This window comes from Syngnathus floridae, chromosome 9, assembly GCF_059516105.1.
Source record: "Syngnathus floridae isolate MCC-2025c chromosome 9, RoL_Sflo_1.0, whole genome shotgun sequence".
Lineage (NCBI taxonomy): Eukaryota > Metazoa > Chordata > Actinopteri > Syngnathiformes > Syngnathidae > Syngnathus > Syngnathus floridae.
The window spans coordinates 2,413,144-2,430,748 of record NC_142421.1 but is presented as its reverse complement, the minus strand read 5'-3'; the positions used below and the strand labels follow the sequence as shown (position 1 = coordinate 2,430,748).

At 40.7% G+C, this 17,605-nt stretch overlaps 1 protein-coding gene across 2 annotated transcripts in view; it reads left to right on the top strand.

Annotated features, from left to right (window-relative positions):
• The window catches only part of slc8a1b (solute carrier family 8 member 1b), a 57,554-nt gene that overhangs the window by 34,899 nt on the left and 5,050 nt on the right, over nucleotides 1-17,605 (top strand). Inside the window, exons 5-10 of one of the 2 annotated variants that reach the window (XM_088385654.1) lie at nucleotides 7,368-7,474; nucleotides 10,590-10,747; nucleotides 11,973-12,072; nucleotides 14,452-14,637; nucleotides 14,715-14,804; nucleotides 17,473-17,576. In XM_088385654.1, coding sequence (XP_088241780.1) covers nucleotides 7,368-7,474; nucleotides 10,590-10,747; nucleotides 11,973-12,072; nucleotides 14,452-14,637; nucleotides 14,715-14,804; nucleotides 17,473-17,576 — 745 coding nt within the window. Of the gene's footprint in view, nucleotides 1-7,367; nucleotides 7,475-7,657; nucleotides 7,771-10,589; nucleotides 10,748-11,972; nucleotides 12,073-14,451; nucleotides 14,638-14,714; nucleotides 14,805-17,472; nucleotides 17,577-17,605 lie in introns of both variants that reach the window. The other variant, XM_088385653.1, reaches the window with a different exon arrangement.

Here is a 17,605-nt window from a genome sequence, read left to right as displayed (position 1 = left end):
GGAAAATGTAAAGGTTGATTTATTGTCTTTGCAATTAGGATTATTATGTTTTTATTGATTTATTCTCAGTAATGATTTGTTCCTGAAAAATTGAAACATGATTGCGAGAGAAAAAAAAAATTCATATACCTCCGGCTGTCGTGCGCTTAGTTTTTTTGCACAAACAATCCAAGATTTATGAGAACACCCTCGAACCAATCGAAGTTTGATCCTATCACGACATCTCGGTGTCAAACTTGTTTGTAGATAGCTGCTGGAAAATGCTATCTCTTCGATGAGATTCTAATCGATTGGATTCCATTCCTCTTGTCCGTTCGCGGCGCGCTAACCACAAGCTCCATCTGTTGCCTCGGGCAGTGTAACTCGATTGCGTCTCCGGGGAGACGGCAGCCAGAGTTTGCTCACTGCATGTTTATGAAGGAGGGTTATCTGTGTTTGTTGAGCTCTTCTAAACCAGAAAACACACTGAGTAGGGGGAAAAGGAAAAAAAATGCTCAGTCTTGCCTTGTTTACAGTCCAATAATTCCTGTCTTCAAGTTTGACCGAGTGCTAAATTGCACCTGCATTTAAATCGCTGATCTCAGCAAGACGTTTTTCTTGTTTCTTTTTGACAACTGGATGCTTTGGGAAAAAGTTTTAGAGAGTCATTTTTTTCTGTCAGTAACTAAGTGCGGTCATGTACATCACATCCCGGTCGATAATTAGCCGTTCCACTTGACATTGATGGCCTCTCGACATCTCTTGACGTGGCGCTTCCGGAGCCATGACGTCAAAGCAGGCTAAATTGCTGATCTCTTATCTCTCATCATCTCGCCCACGTCTGCCTTAGATAAGAAGTTTGCATTTTGAGATGTTTCGTTGACATTACATGTTATGTTTGGGACCCAGGATACTTGCAGCTGGAGTTTTGACACTGGTTAGATAAGAATATCCACACACACAAGCACGTGGCCTCTTGTTGTTTTGGTGTGTGCTCATTAGCGGTTAGCTAGTATGAAAACATTCAAACATGACTTTGTTCCACAGCCTGGCCATCTGTCACTGCTCTCCTCCTCTGCTCACCTACAGCATGTTTGCTGGCCTAATTGCAATTAAAACCTGCGCATTGGTAGTGTGTGTGTGTGTGAGTGTGTTTGTGTGTGCACTGCTCTCCTCAACCTTGACTGGATTAATTAAATTAAGACAACTGTCTCCTGTAATGGGAAAAAGTCTTAACAGTCTCCAAGCACTTATTTAGCTGAGTTACTGTAGTGAGTATTCATTTTTTTAAGACAAGTCTCCTAGCTTAATGCTAACAAAGAATGCAAAATATTATTGGCAGGCTATGGAAACTAGCATGGATGTCATAGTATTATAACAAATATGGGAATGGATATTTGAACACAAAAGGTGAAGCACCTCATGTAGACAAACAATATAACAAAATTCACAGGTACGTATTCTTTATCCTCTGTGATATTTCACTGGAGAAAGATGATTTGAGATAAGAATGTTCTGAGTGGCGAACATCACCAAAAATAATCAATAGAATGGATTAATCGCCTATTCTTCAACTTTTTCGCCTTGCTTAATACGAATGAAATTTCCTCCAATTAAATATTAACTATGTGACTTTATTATGCTCCAACCAGATGTTACATCAACACATTTGTTCACACCCAGAGGTGCTCGACATCTGGACAAAACACACACACACACCCATTGACCAAGACGCACACACACACACACAAAGGTGAGGATACCTAATAAGGACATCATTTAGAAAACACCCCGACAGCTTCCTGGCAAGTCGGTGGAAGTTATCATCATGTTATACGGTGTGTGCACACACAGACACACACACTTGCGTGCTTCCAATCAAGATTTACAAGCGTACCACTGACATTTCCGATGTGTGTGTCCGTGTGTGTTAGGGAGTCCCCGGGATGTTCCAAAAGGCCTTATTTGGTTTGCAAGCCATACTTCAGATAGGGACAAAGATAGAAAAGACATCAGGGGGAAACTCCCGAGGAGAATGAGGCGAATAAAATAGTCGAAATAACACAAAAGGGGACTTTGAGAGAGACACACATGTAGCATCTGTTTATGACTCCATCAACTGTTTTTCATTATGCAGCCCAATAAAGACGAGCAGTCCCGTAATGTGATTTTCACAGGACTGCCAGGCATCGCAAATCGAGTATGAGCAACGGAAAACAATGCGTAAAACAGAGGTCTCCGTGAAAAAAGGCTTCTATGTATCTTGAAGGACCTCCAAAGTCAAAATTGCCTGAAATCGGGCAAAATTATTGGGAAAAACAGAAAAACGAGAGCTCGTTTGGAACTTGAAACGTCCAAAACTCAAGGAAATGTTTCCTATTGAAATGAATAGAAATGCAATTAAAATGATGTCATTGTTATATATTTTTTCAAGCATAGGAGAAAAATAAATAAAAATTGGAAATCCGACCTTTGCCGGGGGTTAAAAAAAAAGATTTTAAGGCCATAGTGCCCAGCCTTAATAGTATTTTTCCTCTCTCTTGCAAGTGAACGACATCTCTTGGAGTTTCATAACAGTAAACAAAAGATTCCCACAACACAAAGTATTCCCAAAAAAAAAAGTGTAAATGCACTCGTGTGTGAAGTTGTGCAGCTGCCATGTTTAAATGAGCTCCGCCGTACAGCTGCGGACACAAGAGACAAGCAGAGCGGCGCGTCAAGGGGTAAGCTAGCAAATGCGCGCCTTAATTAATTTGGAAGTTCAACTGTAGCGCCGCTTCCCAGGTGTGAATGTTTGCGTGAGCTCATATGCTCCTTATTAGCCTCTGAAAAAACCACATTGTGTTGTGTGCGTGTGTGTTTGTGTATGTGTATGTGTAACCTCGTTAGCCTGCCACTGACACAACGTTGTTGTGGTTAGCTTCTGTGGCTAACGACATTATCAGCCTGTAAAAGCACACTTGAATGCAAATGCCGCACTTCCTGTTAGTGTGTTGTTCTTCCACTCCATGGTTAGCTCTGAAAAAGTTGCCCCGCTATGCAGTTTTTGTGTAATGCCTATAGGTGGCGCCAAAGTCTTGGTTAAAAGGAAAGTAGGAGTGATTCAACTGAGAGGATGACAAGTTTAGAAGAAGTTACAAAGAGGCTTCGCCGTGAGTTATAATACTTCTACTGCATTTTTCGCTGAATCAAATTATGAGTCAAGGGACCCAATTATGTGTACACACGATTAAAAAGTCGTGTTAAAAAAATGGCCGCATACAACCTGCAAGTACACGAGAATATAGTCGTTGCATTCACAAGTTAGCCCACGACAAATCTGTTCTTCGCAAACAGTGACTTGCAGCCTGAGAACACACACACACACACAGAGTCAAACTTAAAATAAAACCTTGGCTTCCCAAACTCGCTTTTTCCGATCCAAATATGTCATGGAGGGGCGAGGTTTGCCATGATCAAATTGTATTATAATAATAATGATTGTGCTTTACAACTTCCTGCTGGACTTTGTGCTGGGGACAGTGTTTACATTCATGTGCATCATAAATCCCCCCATGTACAAGTACATTACTCAATCAGCAGAGGAGAAAAAAAAGATTGTATCCCACTTATAGATTGTAGTATAAATAAAATAGTATAAAATATGCTTAATGAATGCAAAAACGTCCACATAAAAGGTAATTATCGTACTACATAATTGATGCCGTTCGTCTACTTCAAACAACGCAGTGCATTTGAAACACTCACAATGCTTTTAATAAACAAACAATAGCGTCACTGCATTTTTAATGCTGCTATCCCTCGTACAAGTCATAAAATCCAGTGCCTTTAACAGCCCTAAAATGCAATTAATACATATTTAATGTAGTTAATTTACCTGCACGTTTCCATTACTGTACATTGATATGATTACAGATCTTACAGAATTAATCAACAGTACAATCAAAAAAGTACAATCGCACACATTGCAATAAAATCCACATTGCAATTAGTAAACTTCATTGTTCTTTTTTTTTTATTCTCCCCTCACTCCGTACGGTGACAACGTATCACTATAAATACCCAAAAGGTGCTAATGTGTGAAAAGAGATGCGAGGAAGGAGAAGTGATACGTCTCAGCTGCTTCAGAGCAGCCAGATGGAGGCCATTTGTCAGGGATGTAAACACACAGGGGTGCACCTTTTCAAGCCCAAATTCCTTCAAAGTGTGTGTCTGTGTGTGTGTTTGTGTTGCCATGCATGAAAGAAGGCACCACTGTCTTCAATCCTCATAAGGATCAAGTGTAGTGTGGAAAAGTGAGGATCACCTGCGGGGAATCAAATTAAGGTGGGACCTCCAATCTTTTTCCCCAATGGGAAATAGTGAGAAGTGAACTTACAAATAACTTTTTTCCCCCGCTACAGCTAGTACGACTAGTCGAGTAAAATGGAGTTGTCATAGAGTCGTTGAAAAAAAATTGCTAGCAAGACACAGTTAACCGATTTTCTTTATCTTCACTAGTAGGACAACTTTGGCATACTAGTACAACTTAAGACCTTAAGGTGGATCTCAAGGATATCGAGTAAATGCTTAAATGATGGCTTTTAACACACACATTTGTGCGGACACGTGCAGCAAAGAGTCATTTATTTACGCTGTCTTCATCGTATATATGATCAGATGATTGGATGCAGGCGCTTAGACAACGCTGCAAAACAATGTGGGCTACTGTCAAATATTATACACACAAGTTTGTGTTACTTAGTGTGTGAGCAAAAGACTTGACACACACACATTGGTCTGGAAACAATCTTGTTCGCCCCTGTTAGCGGACCAAATATCCCGTCGCTATAACAACGCATCACACAAGCCAACGTGCTGGTCACGTGCAGAATATGCGCCTCGTCTTTTTTTTTTTTTTTTTGTACGGTCTGCACGATGATGAGTGTGTGCGTGTGTGCCGTCTGGGAATGTGTATGTGGTCATGTGCAATGTCTGCCAGCTTCAACAGACAAGTCACCATTCCCGAATTTAAGGGGGGAAAAAAACATAGCCCGCCCGCCACCCCATTGGTAATTTCTTGCCACGTAACTAATATGGACGACGACCTGATCTGACCGTTTTCCACATGACCTCACTGGATTCCATCACGTGGTACTTCCACTAGCGCCAGACGAGCGAGACGACTTTTACACGCCTATATTTCCGTTCAGATTCCGATTTTGATCCCTCATTGAGGGCAAATGGGGTAGTGACCCACCAGATCCACCAAATGGCGCTGCAGTGACCCTTAACGCTGCCATCTACAGGATGGGAAGCACTTTTAGTTTTGTTTAAACTGATGTGCTTCTATTGACAGCTACGAGTGAGCGTGATTGTGTTTGATCCTAATCGTTCACCATAAAGATCCACGTAGAGGGTGATTAATTAAGCTCGTACATGATAGTTTGATTATAGCTCGTTAAGAGCACCCTGACATGCCCCCTCCATTACCTCCACTAAATGATATTCATTGCCCCTCGAGACCTCCTTTATACATCACAGACGTCCTCCATCTGTCCTCGATAACTTCACAAAAATGTCCTCCTATCCAAAAATGTTCTCATTGCCTTTTTTATAGTCTATTAAGAGTTTGGGTAAAAAACAAACAGGAAAAAAAATGCTCCACAAAATGTTCATTTCTCCTCTCGACCTTCATCTTTCCTTTGCCTTTTCTTTATCAATCCTGCATTTATCCGCAATCCATTATTCCAATCTGCCTTCCATATTCTTTCTCCATTTGTCATCCCTTCTTCTCCCATCTATCGTCCATCGTTTCATTGTAAGTCCTCCATCCTTCCAGAATCCATCATCCCATTCATTCCTTAACCCATTCACTACCAGCTCTATTAAAATTGACGTCTATATCTGTCAATGGTGTTCATTTCTCACCTGTTCACCCTCCCTCCCTCCCTCCCACCCTCCCTCCATCATCCCTCCAGTTGCCGTGAGAGCAAGCAGTCTGTCAGTCGTTGGTTTCTTCTCCAATCCAGAAGGTTCTCCATCTGCTCTTATGGGACATTTATAAACGAGCACGGCCGCCCTCTAATAGGTTAATCCCCACTGCTTTGTGTGCGAGCTGGTAATTTACAGGATTAAACTCCGCTTTGTTTGAATCAAGCAGCAGATAGATCAACCTGCGTGTGCGTAATGAGCTAATGAGAGAGCTGTTACACGTCTTCCGCCGCCATGACAGTTAAGTCCATTAAAGTGGCTCCAAACCGCAACATCTTGTCTTAATGCATTCTTTTGTTTGCTTCAGTATCATTATCGCGTATACAAATCGATTTTTTTTTTTTCCGGCCAGATTATAAGCGTTGGATTTGGATCTGGGGTGTTTTTGGTCACAGATGGAAGGACACATAAACAAGCTCGTTGGATAGTATTCGAGAGACATGCTGGATTTTATTGAGCCGGTCTTGATGAGTGTTTTGTTAGTTATCGGCCATGAAAGCAATTCGAAAAGAGATAAGTGTTGAAAGGGAATTTGCTCAAGTTCACTTCTTTGTCTTCTTCTTTGTTTTATCCTTTCTGCATTTTTATATGATCTTAAAGTCTAAACTGTGCTGCCCAATTGCCAATTCTGATTCAGCCAAACCAAATCCCATTATAACTTGCTAGGGCCTAATTTTGTTACAAAAGCAAACCAGCCTTGAGGAACATTATCGTTCCCGGTGGTTTGGTGGCTCTGTGCTCCCATTTAATCTCATTAAATTCCACCTGAGGCTGACTCGTGACCTTGTAAAACAACGGTCTGTTTTGGACCGCATTTTTAAAGTGATAGTAACGCATATTATACAATATGGCTGCAAATAGTTTTGGCTGAATTGTTGGTGGAATGTGGCCATTTCCCACATGTACTATGGCAAAGTTTAAATCCAAGACTAATTTGTTCATATATGGGGGGGGGGGAGCCCTGAAATATTGGTCACTTAAACCAAAATGGCAGATTTTTTTGTCTTTTCAGGCAAGTGGAACTAGATTTGGGGATTGAATTTTCGAAATATTCAAATAGAAGTTTGGTTTTGAAAATACAAAATGGCCGACTTCCAGATGATACAGCAACTAAATGTCACGTTGCCATGTGAAGCAAACCTCGGGGATAGACATTTTTTAATTTTCTGGTTTCGTTTTTGCCAATTACGAAATGTCACTTTGGTTAGCACGCTTCCAAAAGCCGATGACTTATTTTTGAATTGTAAAACCATCAAAAAGGTGATTTATGACACCTTAAACAGTCTGTTCCTTTGGTGGGAAATCCAAAACTTCCTGTTTCCTCTTAATTTTCCAGCCTTTTCCTCACTTTTCTCTTTGCTTCTCTTTCCCCTCCCTTTCTCTTCCTCCTTGCCGGCCTCCCTCCTCCTCTTCAGTAAAACCATCAACGTGAAAATAATTGACGACGAGGAGTATGAGAAGAACAAAACCTTCTACGTAGAGATCGGAGAACCTCGCCTGGTGGAGAGCGACAACTCCAAAGGTCGGCAGGAGCCTCATTGAGCGAATCACCGCCTTGTGCACCACACACTCCTCCTCGTCCGTATGTGTGTGTGTGTGTTTTGTGCATTCATTTGTGCTATGTTGTTTGTTTTTATACCATGCATGCATTTACCATCCCCCTCGGTGTGTGTGTGTTATGCTGTGTGGTGTGTGTTCCATACAGGAAGAGCATAACGATTAGGATCTTAGACCGTGAGGAGTACAATAAGCAGTCCTCCTTCTACATTCTACTCGAAACCCCCCAGTGGAGGAGAGGCAGCGGGACAGAGTGGACAGGTGTGAGACCCCCCCCCCCTCCCCAAATCCCTACAGCAAGGAGAACTTGCTCCCTCAATCAACTGGCCAACCTGTTTATACTAGTCAACCTGAATTGGAATCTAATTTGAATCAACACCAAATTTACACTGTTCATTCCAGCTTGATCAAATGTTGCATTAAATTTGACATGTTTTTTTTATTATTAGTCGTAATATTTAATGACAGTCACACGTTATTGACTTTGAATGAATGAAAAATGAAACTTAAAAAAAATCTGAATCCAGCATCTGAATTATTGTTAATATTAAGAATAATAAAACAGTCCAGAGCAGTTTTATGTTTAATTATAATACATCATAATATTTTTTTTTAAATGAAGTCACCTTTTCACATTTTCTAAGCGTGAGCCTACGAATAATCACTTTTCCGTGATTTTCATGACCTTTCGTTGGTGATTGGCTGCGCAAAACAGGCTCTTTGATTGAGGTATAGCACTTCTCCTGCTTCTCTTTTTTTTTTTTATAAACAGTTTTTTCTTCTTTTCCTCCTTTGCTTCCCTTCAGAGGTTTGCTTGAGTGGGAATCACACCTGTCCTCTCATCTTCCTCCATTTTCTCCTCCTGGCTTTTTTTTCTTCCTTCCTTCTCCCCGCCACTCAGGAGCTTTCAAAAGCTTCTTGTGCAAGATATGAAATCTGCTGCTGGGGTTTAAAATGTCAGAGCTTTCTCACTGTGACATTTATAAAGTATACACAGGTGGAATGTGCATGGAAGGTGGGCGCAAAAGGTTGTTTGTAAGAAGTCATGGAAAAAATATCACAAGAGGGTGACGCAAAGTCTAAAACACACATTAAATATTCACAAGTGTCTTATACAAAATTCATCCATGACATTTTTGATGTTCAACAATGTTGCGTCATTCGGCGAGTCGTAAGTCGACTCAAATGATATCGAGAATAGATCATCAGTAAGGTTGTGATGTCATCAGTTAGTAGAAAACCTAGTGGGAAGACTTTGGTAAGAAGCTCTTTGTGTTTACCAGGCGTGTCTTTAGGTGCTGCAGTGCTTTGTGGGTATTTAATCTCTTTTTTATGGTCTGCTTCGGGTTCACGATTGGTCCCACGCACATTTTTTTTAATGACCTCCATCTCACATACCCACGTACTTGTGTGTCATCGAAAAAGTCATCAGATGATGTCATATCATAGTGGTCATCAAGCATTGCCTTAAACTTAAGTCGTTTTGACATCTAATGTGATCTAATAGTTTGTGCTGCCCTGTTTTTTAAAAAATAAAAAAATGACCAATCACGACTTGTCTGTCAGCCATTTTAAAGATTTCAATATGGCTGATCATCCAAGTCTGAATAATAAATATAAATAGATGTTAGACGAGACATGAAGAACTAGTTTCATTTCATTATCAACTCGCAGGTGAGGTCACACACACACACACACACACACACACACACACACACACACGCGACCTGTGTGTGAGGGAGACGTTTGCGGATGACCTTGTGATATTACACGTTGAGTTTGTTTTATGAAAAAAGAAAAAAAGACCAGAGTGCAAGAGGCGAGTTCACAGCAGGCTGAAAGTGCAGTGTGAGGAAGGAACAGCCCTGAGAGGGGGAAACAGCCCAAAACACATGGGTCAAGACCCACACACACAAACACACACACACACACTGATTCACACACACGCATCCAGCACATCTCAGTGGGAATATACGTGACAGATTTTGTCTGACAGCAATGTCCTCTCGCCCTCCTTTTTCCTTGTGTGTGTGTGTGCCTTGTGTGTGTGTGTGTGTGTGTGTCCATGTTGTGTTGCATAACATCAGTGTTAGCATCTGCTAATTGTGTGAACGCCCACTTTTTCACATTCTTCTCCTTCAGTGGTTCTCAACTGATTCTATTTATTTTCACCTTCTAAAAATTCCTACTTTCCAACAAGATTATGTTTTCCCTGAAAAAAAAATGGATCAAATATTTTACTAAGGACAATGCTCAGAATGCTAGTTTGCCACTTTGCCTGTTTCGATAATAATTCTGCGTTTAAATCCTGCAACCATGACAAAAAACGAATGATAGTCCACCTCCTGCAGGTTTCACAGCCATCAAGTGTCATTCAGCCGCTCGCTAGTATGAGCGTCTGCGGACATTTTAAGCCTGCATTGTTAGCTAATGTGTGCTTAAACAGGCGGCGACAGCTCTTAAGTGGCGCGGCATAACCTGGAGGGTCTAATTTTCACCATGGCCACCAGCGCTTTGACTTTAATCGCTACTTTGTTGCCCAGCAGTTATTTTCTACTTGTATTTTATCCGTTAAACACAACTAAATAAACTTCTTTAACATTTGAAACGTCATAAGGCAAAGCTACATTGCTAGCTTGCTAATTTCCATGCGTGCAGCAAAACGTTTATTTTTATATGTGTTTAAAATATTTTGTAAATGTGCTTCTTCAATACTTTTGACTAATTACAGGGTTTTTGTATATCACATTACATGAAAATGTTGTGAAGGTTTTGCTTCAGTTGCTAGCTAAAGCGTTGCCTACGCCATGCATAGGCAAACTCAGATAAATGCATATTATCAACATAAAGAATATTGTGACTTTGTTGTTACCCATTTCTTGTATTTTTTAACTTAACACAACCTAATTTCTTTTATGTAAATTGAAATTAAAGTCGCAGTTCACATTAAGCTAGCTTGCTAATTGCTATGCCAACACAGAACCGAACGAAAGCTAACATTAATTCAAACTGTCAATCATTTTCCTCTCCAGATTGATACCACTGTCTTTTATACGTTCATTTGTGTTGTGTTTGTGCAGAGGAGAAGCTGCAGCAGAAAGAGGAGGCGATCGTGGAGGAAGAAGAAGCTCTGACGGGGATGGACGAGGAGGAGAGGCGCATCGCCGAGATGGGTCGCCCCATGCTGGGAGATCATGTCAAACTGGAGGTGATCATTGAGGAATCCTACGAGTTCAAGGTAAGGCTGACAAAGTTATGACTAGACGCGCATTTTGTTCGGAATATTTCTTCAAACCAGCCCCTACTGTAATTTATCCTCAGCAAATGCATCACCTTAATTTTTTTTTCCCCTCTCACTTCAGGAAATAAACATTTTTAATGTTGTTTTTTAAAAAGTGCTTCTACACAAATTGACAGAAAGTACTGACATTCAGGCGAAAACGATGCCGTTATGTGACTACTTAAGCCATCAAAAAGTCATCGCCGTGGCAACAATGACGCCATTCCACTCCATGATAAACAAGTGGTGAGATGAGGCTGTTTCTTCCAATCTTGGGATGCCAAGGGCTTTTTTTTTTTTCTTTTTTAACACCTGACATAAAGTGTTTTGTGATTGCTGCGTTTAAGACACAACACACACATTCCGCAATCACACAGTGTCACAAAGATTGAGTATATTGTTAAGGGGAATCAATTGTTCTTCTCCCACGTGCTCTTTTGACAAGTGTGTGGTGTGTTCAAAAAATGAGTTCATGACAATTTCCCCCATTACCATTTCACATTGCCCACATCTGTCTGTTACTGCCACCCATTGGACCGGAGTGAAACTGCAGCTCTTACTTGATTGACATTTTTTTTTTTCCCTGAATTTCTCCAAACCAGAAGTTCCTAAAAATGTTGCAAAAATTCTTAGGCTTGTAATCCCTCCATCCAATTTGGACTAATTTATAGCTCATTTATGGAGGACTGAGATAATAGTCTTCCACACACATCCATGCACAGTGCTAATTAAGCGAGCAGCGCGACTGTTATCCTCCTCCTTTCTTCGCACTTCAGAGGGAGAACCGGCTTGCTAATCGTGTTGAATGGATCTTGGAGGAGTGAAGAAAATGCTTAGCACACACACACGGGAACACACACATATGCAAACTGATTTTTTTTTCTGTTCTTGCCATTATAATGACTTTTGGCATAAATTACGTTGCCCCAAAGACCAATAAAAAGACACGCATGAACTTACGGAAAACTTTGGGGCAAAAAAAGATCAGTAAGACCTGGTATGAAGAAAATTAGTTCAGGAACACTATAAAGAGTACATATGGACTTTTAATGTAAATGATCTTTATTTTCATCACAGAACTAAATGAAAGCCCATAAATCAAAAATTCAAACAGGATGTGTGTGTGTTTTTTTTTTTATTTGTAGAAGAGAACAATTTTAATCATCTTGTCATTTCTTGGCAGAACACAGTGGACAAGCTTATAAAGAAGACCAATCTGGCTCTGCTGGTGGGGACCAACAGCTGGAGGGACCAGTTCATCGAGGCCATCACGGTCAGCGCAGGTAAGTTTCACTTACAATGCAATGTATATGAATTCATACATATCCTTTTTCCCCCCTCAATATTTTTTAACAATACACCAGTGATTGCTAAGTACATATGAACTAATTGTTGATTGATAGACTCTATTCATGAGGCTCCATTATGTTGAAAGTAACACTTTGGAAAAACGATGTAAAGGTCAGGCCATCTGTCGACTTTGAAAGGCGCTACTTCCTAAAGTGTGGTTAGGATGTTGTTGCCAGGCAACCAGTGGAGACTCCAAAGAAACATGGGCAAGAAATCATCTAATGTGCTGATTATTGAGCCCCGGGAGGTGCTTGTGGCGCATTTAAATGTAATTGATGCGTTTATGTTCGTGCATATGAAACCTTTGAAGTGATTGGCGTCAACACAAAAGCTTCAAATGTTGCTTGTTCTCCTCATTTTGTTGTATTCACTAACGTGCAATAAGCAGGTTATTGAAATCTAAATAGATGTACATCATTACATAAAAGTTTTACTCATTTGAAATAAGTTATGCAATGGTTTACTTTCACCCTTTACTTTTAAATATCACAAAATGTGGCAATTACCGCCACCTACAGGACTGGACCTGACGCATGTTTCGGGTTGTTGGTGCTTAACTGAGGTTTAATCTCTTAAATCCACACAAAAGTGACACCCAATTGCTTCTTTGGGCCGATCGAACCTAAAGCCGATTGGTTTTAAAGTTGTTGTTGAGGTTCTGTGAGCCACCCTCCCACCCTTTTGCTGTGGCTCCCACACCTCATTAACTGCTTTAAGTGCAAGGTGAAAGGTTAATTACCTTTTCTGGATGGTTAAAGCATGTCAAACCCAGCCACGACATCACGGCCTGGCTGCGTCTCCGAGGTTGCAACTTGTAATTGATGCAAGATGATGTGTAGATGAAAGAGAAGAGAGGCGCTCCTCAGGGATGTGTTCTTGGACCGCTCATTTATGCAGTGCCACTTTGAATGTCCGCATTAAATCCAAAACTACTTTTGTCCATGTCCAGTAGAGCTTGATTATAAAGCCTTTGTGACTTGATGGTGGTCTTCCAACGGATGATGAGTTAAATAAGTAGACGTCACAGAAATATGGTCACTCCAACATTATGCTATTTATTTATTTATTGTTTGTCTGTTTGTTTATTTATATATTTATTTGTTTGTTTGTTTATTTTTTTATTTATTTAGGTGCAAACATGACTGATGCAATTTTTTTATGACATTATTGATTGACTCACTGCTCTTACTGATGAAGAGCTGCCTTGTTTACTAGAAACAATCAGCTTAATGGGCAGCTAGCTATCTGGGGATTGTGTGTGTGTGTGTGTGTCTGTCTGTGTGTGTATGGACTTTATGTGACAGGATATCTGGCAGGAGTGGCATCACATGAATATAAACATGAGTATGTCAGCACAAGTCAAACACACACACGCTTGCACACGCACACACATCGACGGCTGCTGTCACGCAGATGCGGCCGACGTTTGTGCTGTAAATCGGAGCTGCCAAGCCGTCATGCAAAACGATTAGAATTTCAGATTAGCAGATACTGAATCTCAGGAGATTATGTACTTGAGGGATTTTTTTTATTTATTTATTTTTTTACTAAAACAGTTTAACTCGAGATGCAATTAAAAGTGGATTTGACAGACTATGACTCACTTATCAAATATAATCAAACACATTAAAATAATCATATGGAAATAAATGTTTGAAATAAAGTTAGCATTTATTTTGAAAAGTAAAAACTACTTTTGAAAGTGCAATAATTATTGACATATTTATACAAAAACGATATTATAAGACAGTATTTATTGTTAAAAAATCATAAGAAAATAAGTGTAAAATAAGAATCCTATATATATATATATATATATATATATATATATATATATATATATATATATGCGCTGTAATTAAATAATCCCACCTTAAAGTCAACCTTTTCATTATGTAGCCAATCAAAGCATGTTGGCCTCTATTTTGGTGCTTCCCAGTGGACGGGTACACCCTTATAATTAACACACAGAGGTACTTGGGGGGGGTTGACCTTCTAGTCGCCGTTGCTTTTATACTTAATGAGCAAATTAGCCGCCGTGTGCTGACCTCTTGAAAAAAGGAAACATTTATTTTCAACCACATTAAAGTCTCAATGATTTTGCTGTCAAAAGAAAAGGAATAACATGGCGCAGCGAAAGGCAAAAGATCGCACCTAATTGTTCTGATTAGGTTTTTATTTTGGTTCATTTAATTTATGTATGTATTGAGTATCATTAAGCACATATGTGTGTTTAGATTTTCTGGAAATAAAAAAATGTTCTTTACTTTTTTATATAAATAAACACATATTTTTTTTCCCTGCCCGTGCAGGTGAGGACGACGACGATGACGAGTGCGGCGAGGAAAAGTTGCCATCGTGCTTCGACTACGTCATGCACTTCCTCACCGTCTTCTGGAAAGTCCTGTTCGCTTTTGTGCCACCTACCGAGTATTGGAACGGCTGGGCGTGCTTCGTCGTGTCCATCTGCATGATCGGGCTGCTCACCGCCGTCATCGGTACAACGCCGCAACACCTATATGTGTGTGTAAACTTGTGTGTGTGTTCCCAATGTCACACTTCCGTGTGGTTACAGGCGACCTGGCGTCTCACTTTGGCTGCACTGTGGGCCTGAAGGACTCAGTCACAGCGGTGGTGTTTGTCGCCTTGGGAACGTCGGTACCAGGTGAGCCACAGTGACCCATGGTGTCCACTAGCCTGTCTATGGCAATTCCCATGATGTGTTAGCATGAAGCTAGCAGACATAGCTAGTTTTAAATCGACAACTTGTAATTCAAACAGTGATTTACTGAAGCTTCTTTGTGGTACTACAGTGAAGGCACACGTCTGAATTCAGACTTGCCTGTATACAGTAGAAACCTTTAAAAAAAAGTGGATTAAAAATCTGCAATGAATGCATACGGAGTGGGCGTTCACTCTTTTTCTGCAATTGGATATTCTTCCCATTCCGACTTTCACGAGGCCTTTATGAGCACAAACCCCCCCTGGGTCTCTCATTTTAGAGATTTGTGTTGTATTGCATAACATTTGCAATTCAGTACGGCCATTTTGCACCAGGGATTTATTCCTCCCATTTCCTTTCTGCACATTTTCGACTGGGAAGCATCAGGGGGAAAAAAGCAGGGCTGCGCTGCCACAGTAAATGATTTATTACTAAAGCAGCCTCTTAGAAACAGTCATTCAAAGGGGGGGGGGGGCAAGATGAAGTACAGAGACTAGGGTCGAAGCAGTCCAGCTAAATGACCATGAAAGGAACAAAAAGACACTAAATGCACTCTTAGTGATGGATAAATTCATTGAATCAGTATTTATCAATCACGAACATTGTCGCTAGCGAGAGAAATGAAAACTACCACTGTATTTGTGAAATTTAAATATTTAAATATTAGATTCTTTTCTGCATAAATGAGCTGCAATTATGATTAAAACAAGAAGTAAAAATACCTATTTGAAATGTTCCTAATTCAAGGAAATAGTTGGACTGTAATAGTACTCTAAAAAAAGAAATGTATTGTATTTATGAACCTAACAAACAATCTAAAAATTAATCCCTCCAAAAATAACGAATCCTGAACTTATCAAGCAATTTTTGTCAGCTAGCATGAAAGGACCTCTGTGCCACAATTTGTTTGACATCTTTTAAAACTAATACGATCTTATCATGCCTGTATTTTGCATCAGTGCACTTCAGGCAGCACAAACTAATATCGGCTAAAAAAAAAATATCAGCTTCAACAGACAAACCCCCAAGCTATACAATGCTGGTTAATGTTTTAATACAGACACACACACAGCAATTGATTGTATATATAAGCTGTGTTTACATAGCTATTAGCATGCGGCTATTTGTCATGTCAGGATCAGGCAGTCTTAAAAAAGCATTAACATGATGCACAACACACACATCCAGATATACAGCGTGCTGCACAAAATGGAGGCAAGCAGCCCTTCTCCCCATTTAGTCTTATTAGCACACACAAACACACAGTTGCCACAAAACAGACCTGCAGTTATTTGGCTTTCGCAGTTCGTAAATCCCCTCTCGCGCCGTGATTTCCGTGACGATTAACCTCGTTTATCACAGCTATCTCGACCCGCAACACACACTCGCGCGCAGACAACAAACAAGTAAAAACTGGTGGTTGTAAACACCTAAGCTGCATGATTTCACAAGTTGAATCCACTGCCAAGTAAAAGTCCTTGAAACAGTAGGAAGCGTTGACAAAGTGTACAAAAGGCTTGCTTCATGCTACGCTTAGCAACATAGCCAATCATTTCTCGCCAACGCCACGATGATTGAAAGCGAAGCGTGGATGGCAGAGTCCATTACGTTTATTCACATTGACCTTTTCAAGTGGCAAAAAAAAAATAGCGCTTTGGGCCACTCAAGGCATTCATAAACAGTTTTTAGTTTTGGCACTTTTAAATCGCGAGAAGCAAAATGGAGCTTCTGAGACCTCTACCGAAGCAAATAAAACATTTATGGGATTGGACAAAAAAAACATCTCGACATGTTGGCGAGGTGGCGGTTGATTTTGCCCTAGTGGGAAGAAACTTAGTGAAGAAACTTTCCTCCATGGTCCCCCTGAGGCCACGGCAGGAGGCGAGAGGTATATGAAGGTAATTTAGCAGCTTGCCTTTAGCGGAGCGTCACTCCCGAACGGCATCTTCTGCTCGGGAGGGCGGAGTTTTGATTGACAGCTAGTCGTTGGGAAACGGGGCAGTGAGCTGTCTCCAGAGAATGACGCTCGTTGCTGAACATTGAAATGGCGCGGGGTGCACATGCAGGATTTGAAAAGAAGTGGCGTCTCAAAATGGAGGCAGGTGGTATGCATACACACACACGAAAGCGAGAGAGCAGAAGGTCCTTGAAGCTTTACAGCGAGTTAGATTTATCTTCACAGTCCGTTTTTTCTTCGGCCCATTGCCTCGCCCTCTTCTGCACCTCCGCTCCTTTGGGTGCTCCCATCATCCTTTTTTTTTCTTTCTTCCCACCATCATCCGTTTTGGCTGACGTTTCAAGGAAAAGCATCACTCGATCGCCCTCGTTTGCACGCTTGTGAAAGAGTCCGTAATGAAGAGGAGCTGCTGACCTGTGACTTCCTCCTTGCTCTTTCGATGTTTTGGGAGCACAACTTTCTCTTAGGGAAAAGTTTTGAGACAGTTTGCTGAGTCATTGGGAAGTTAAGAGAAGAAATTGTTGGACAAATTGGACACTTTGTGAATAAATGATGTGTGATTAACTAGCCAAAAAAAAAAGGACCCGTAATCATCTCATGGGATCAGCATCAAATTTATGGAGCTAATGCCTCGTGTGCGTGTTTCCTTCTCAGATACTTTTGCCAGCAAGGTGGCAGCCATCCAGGATCAGTACGCCGACGCCTCCATTGGCAACGTGACAGGCTCCAATGCTGTCAATGTTTTCCTGGGCATTGGGGTGAGTGTTTTGATTTGGTGAGCAGAAGG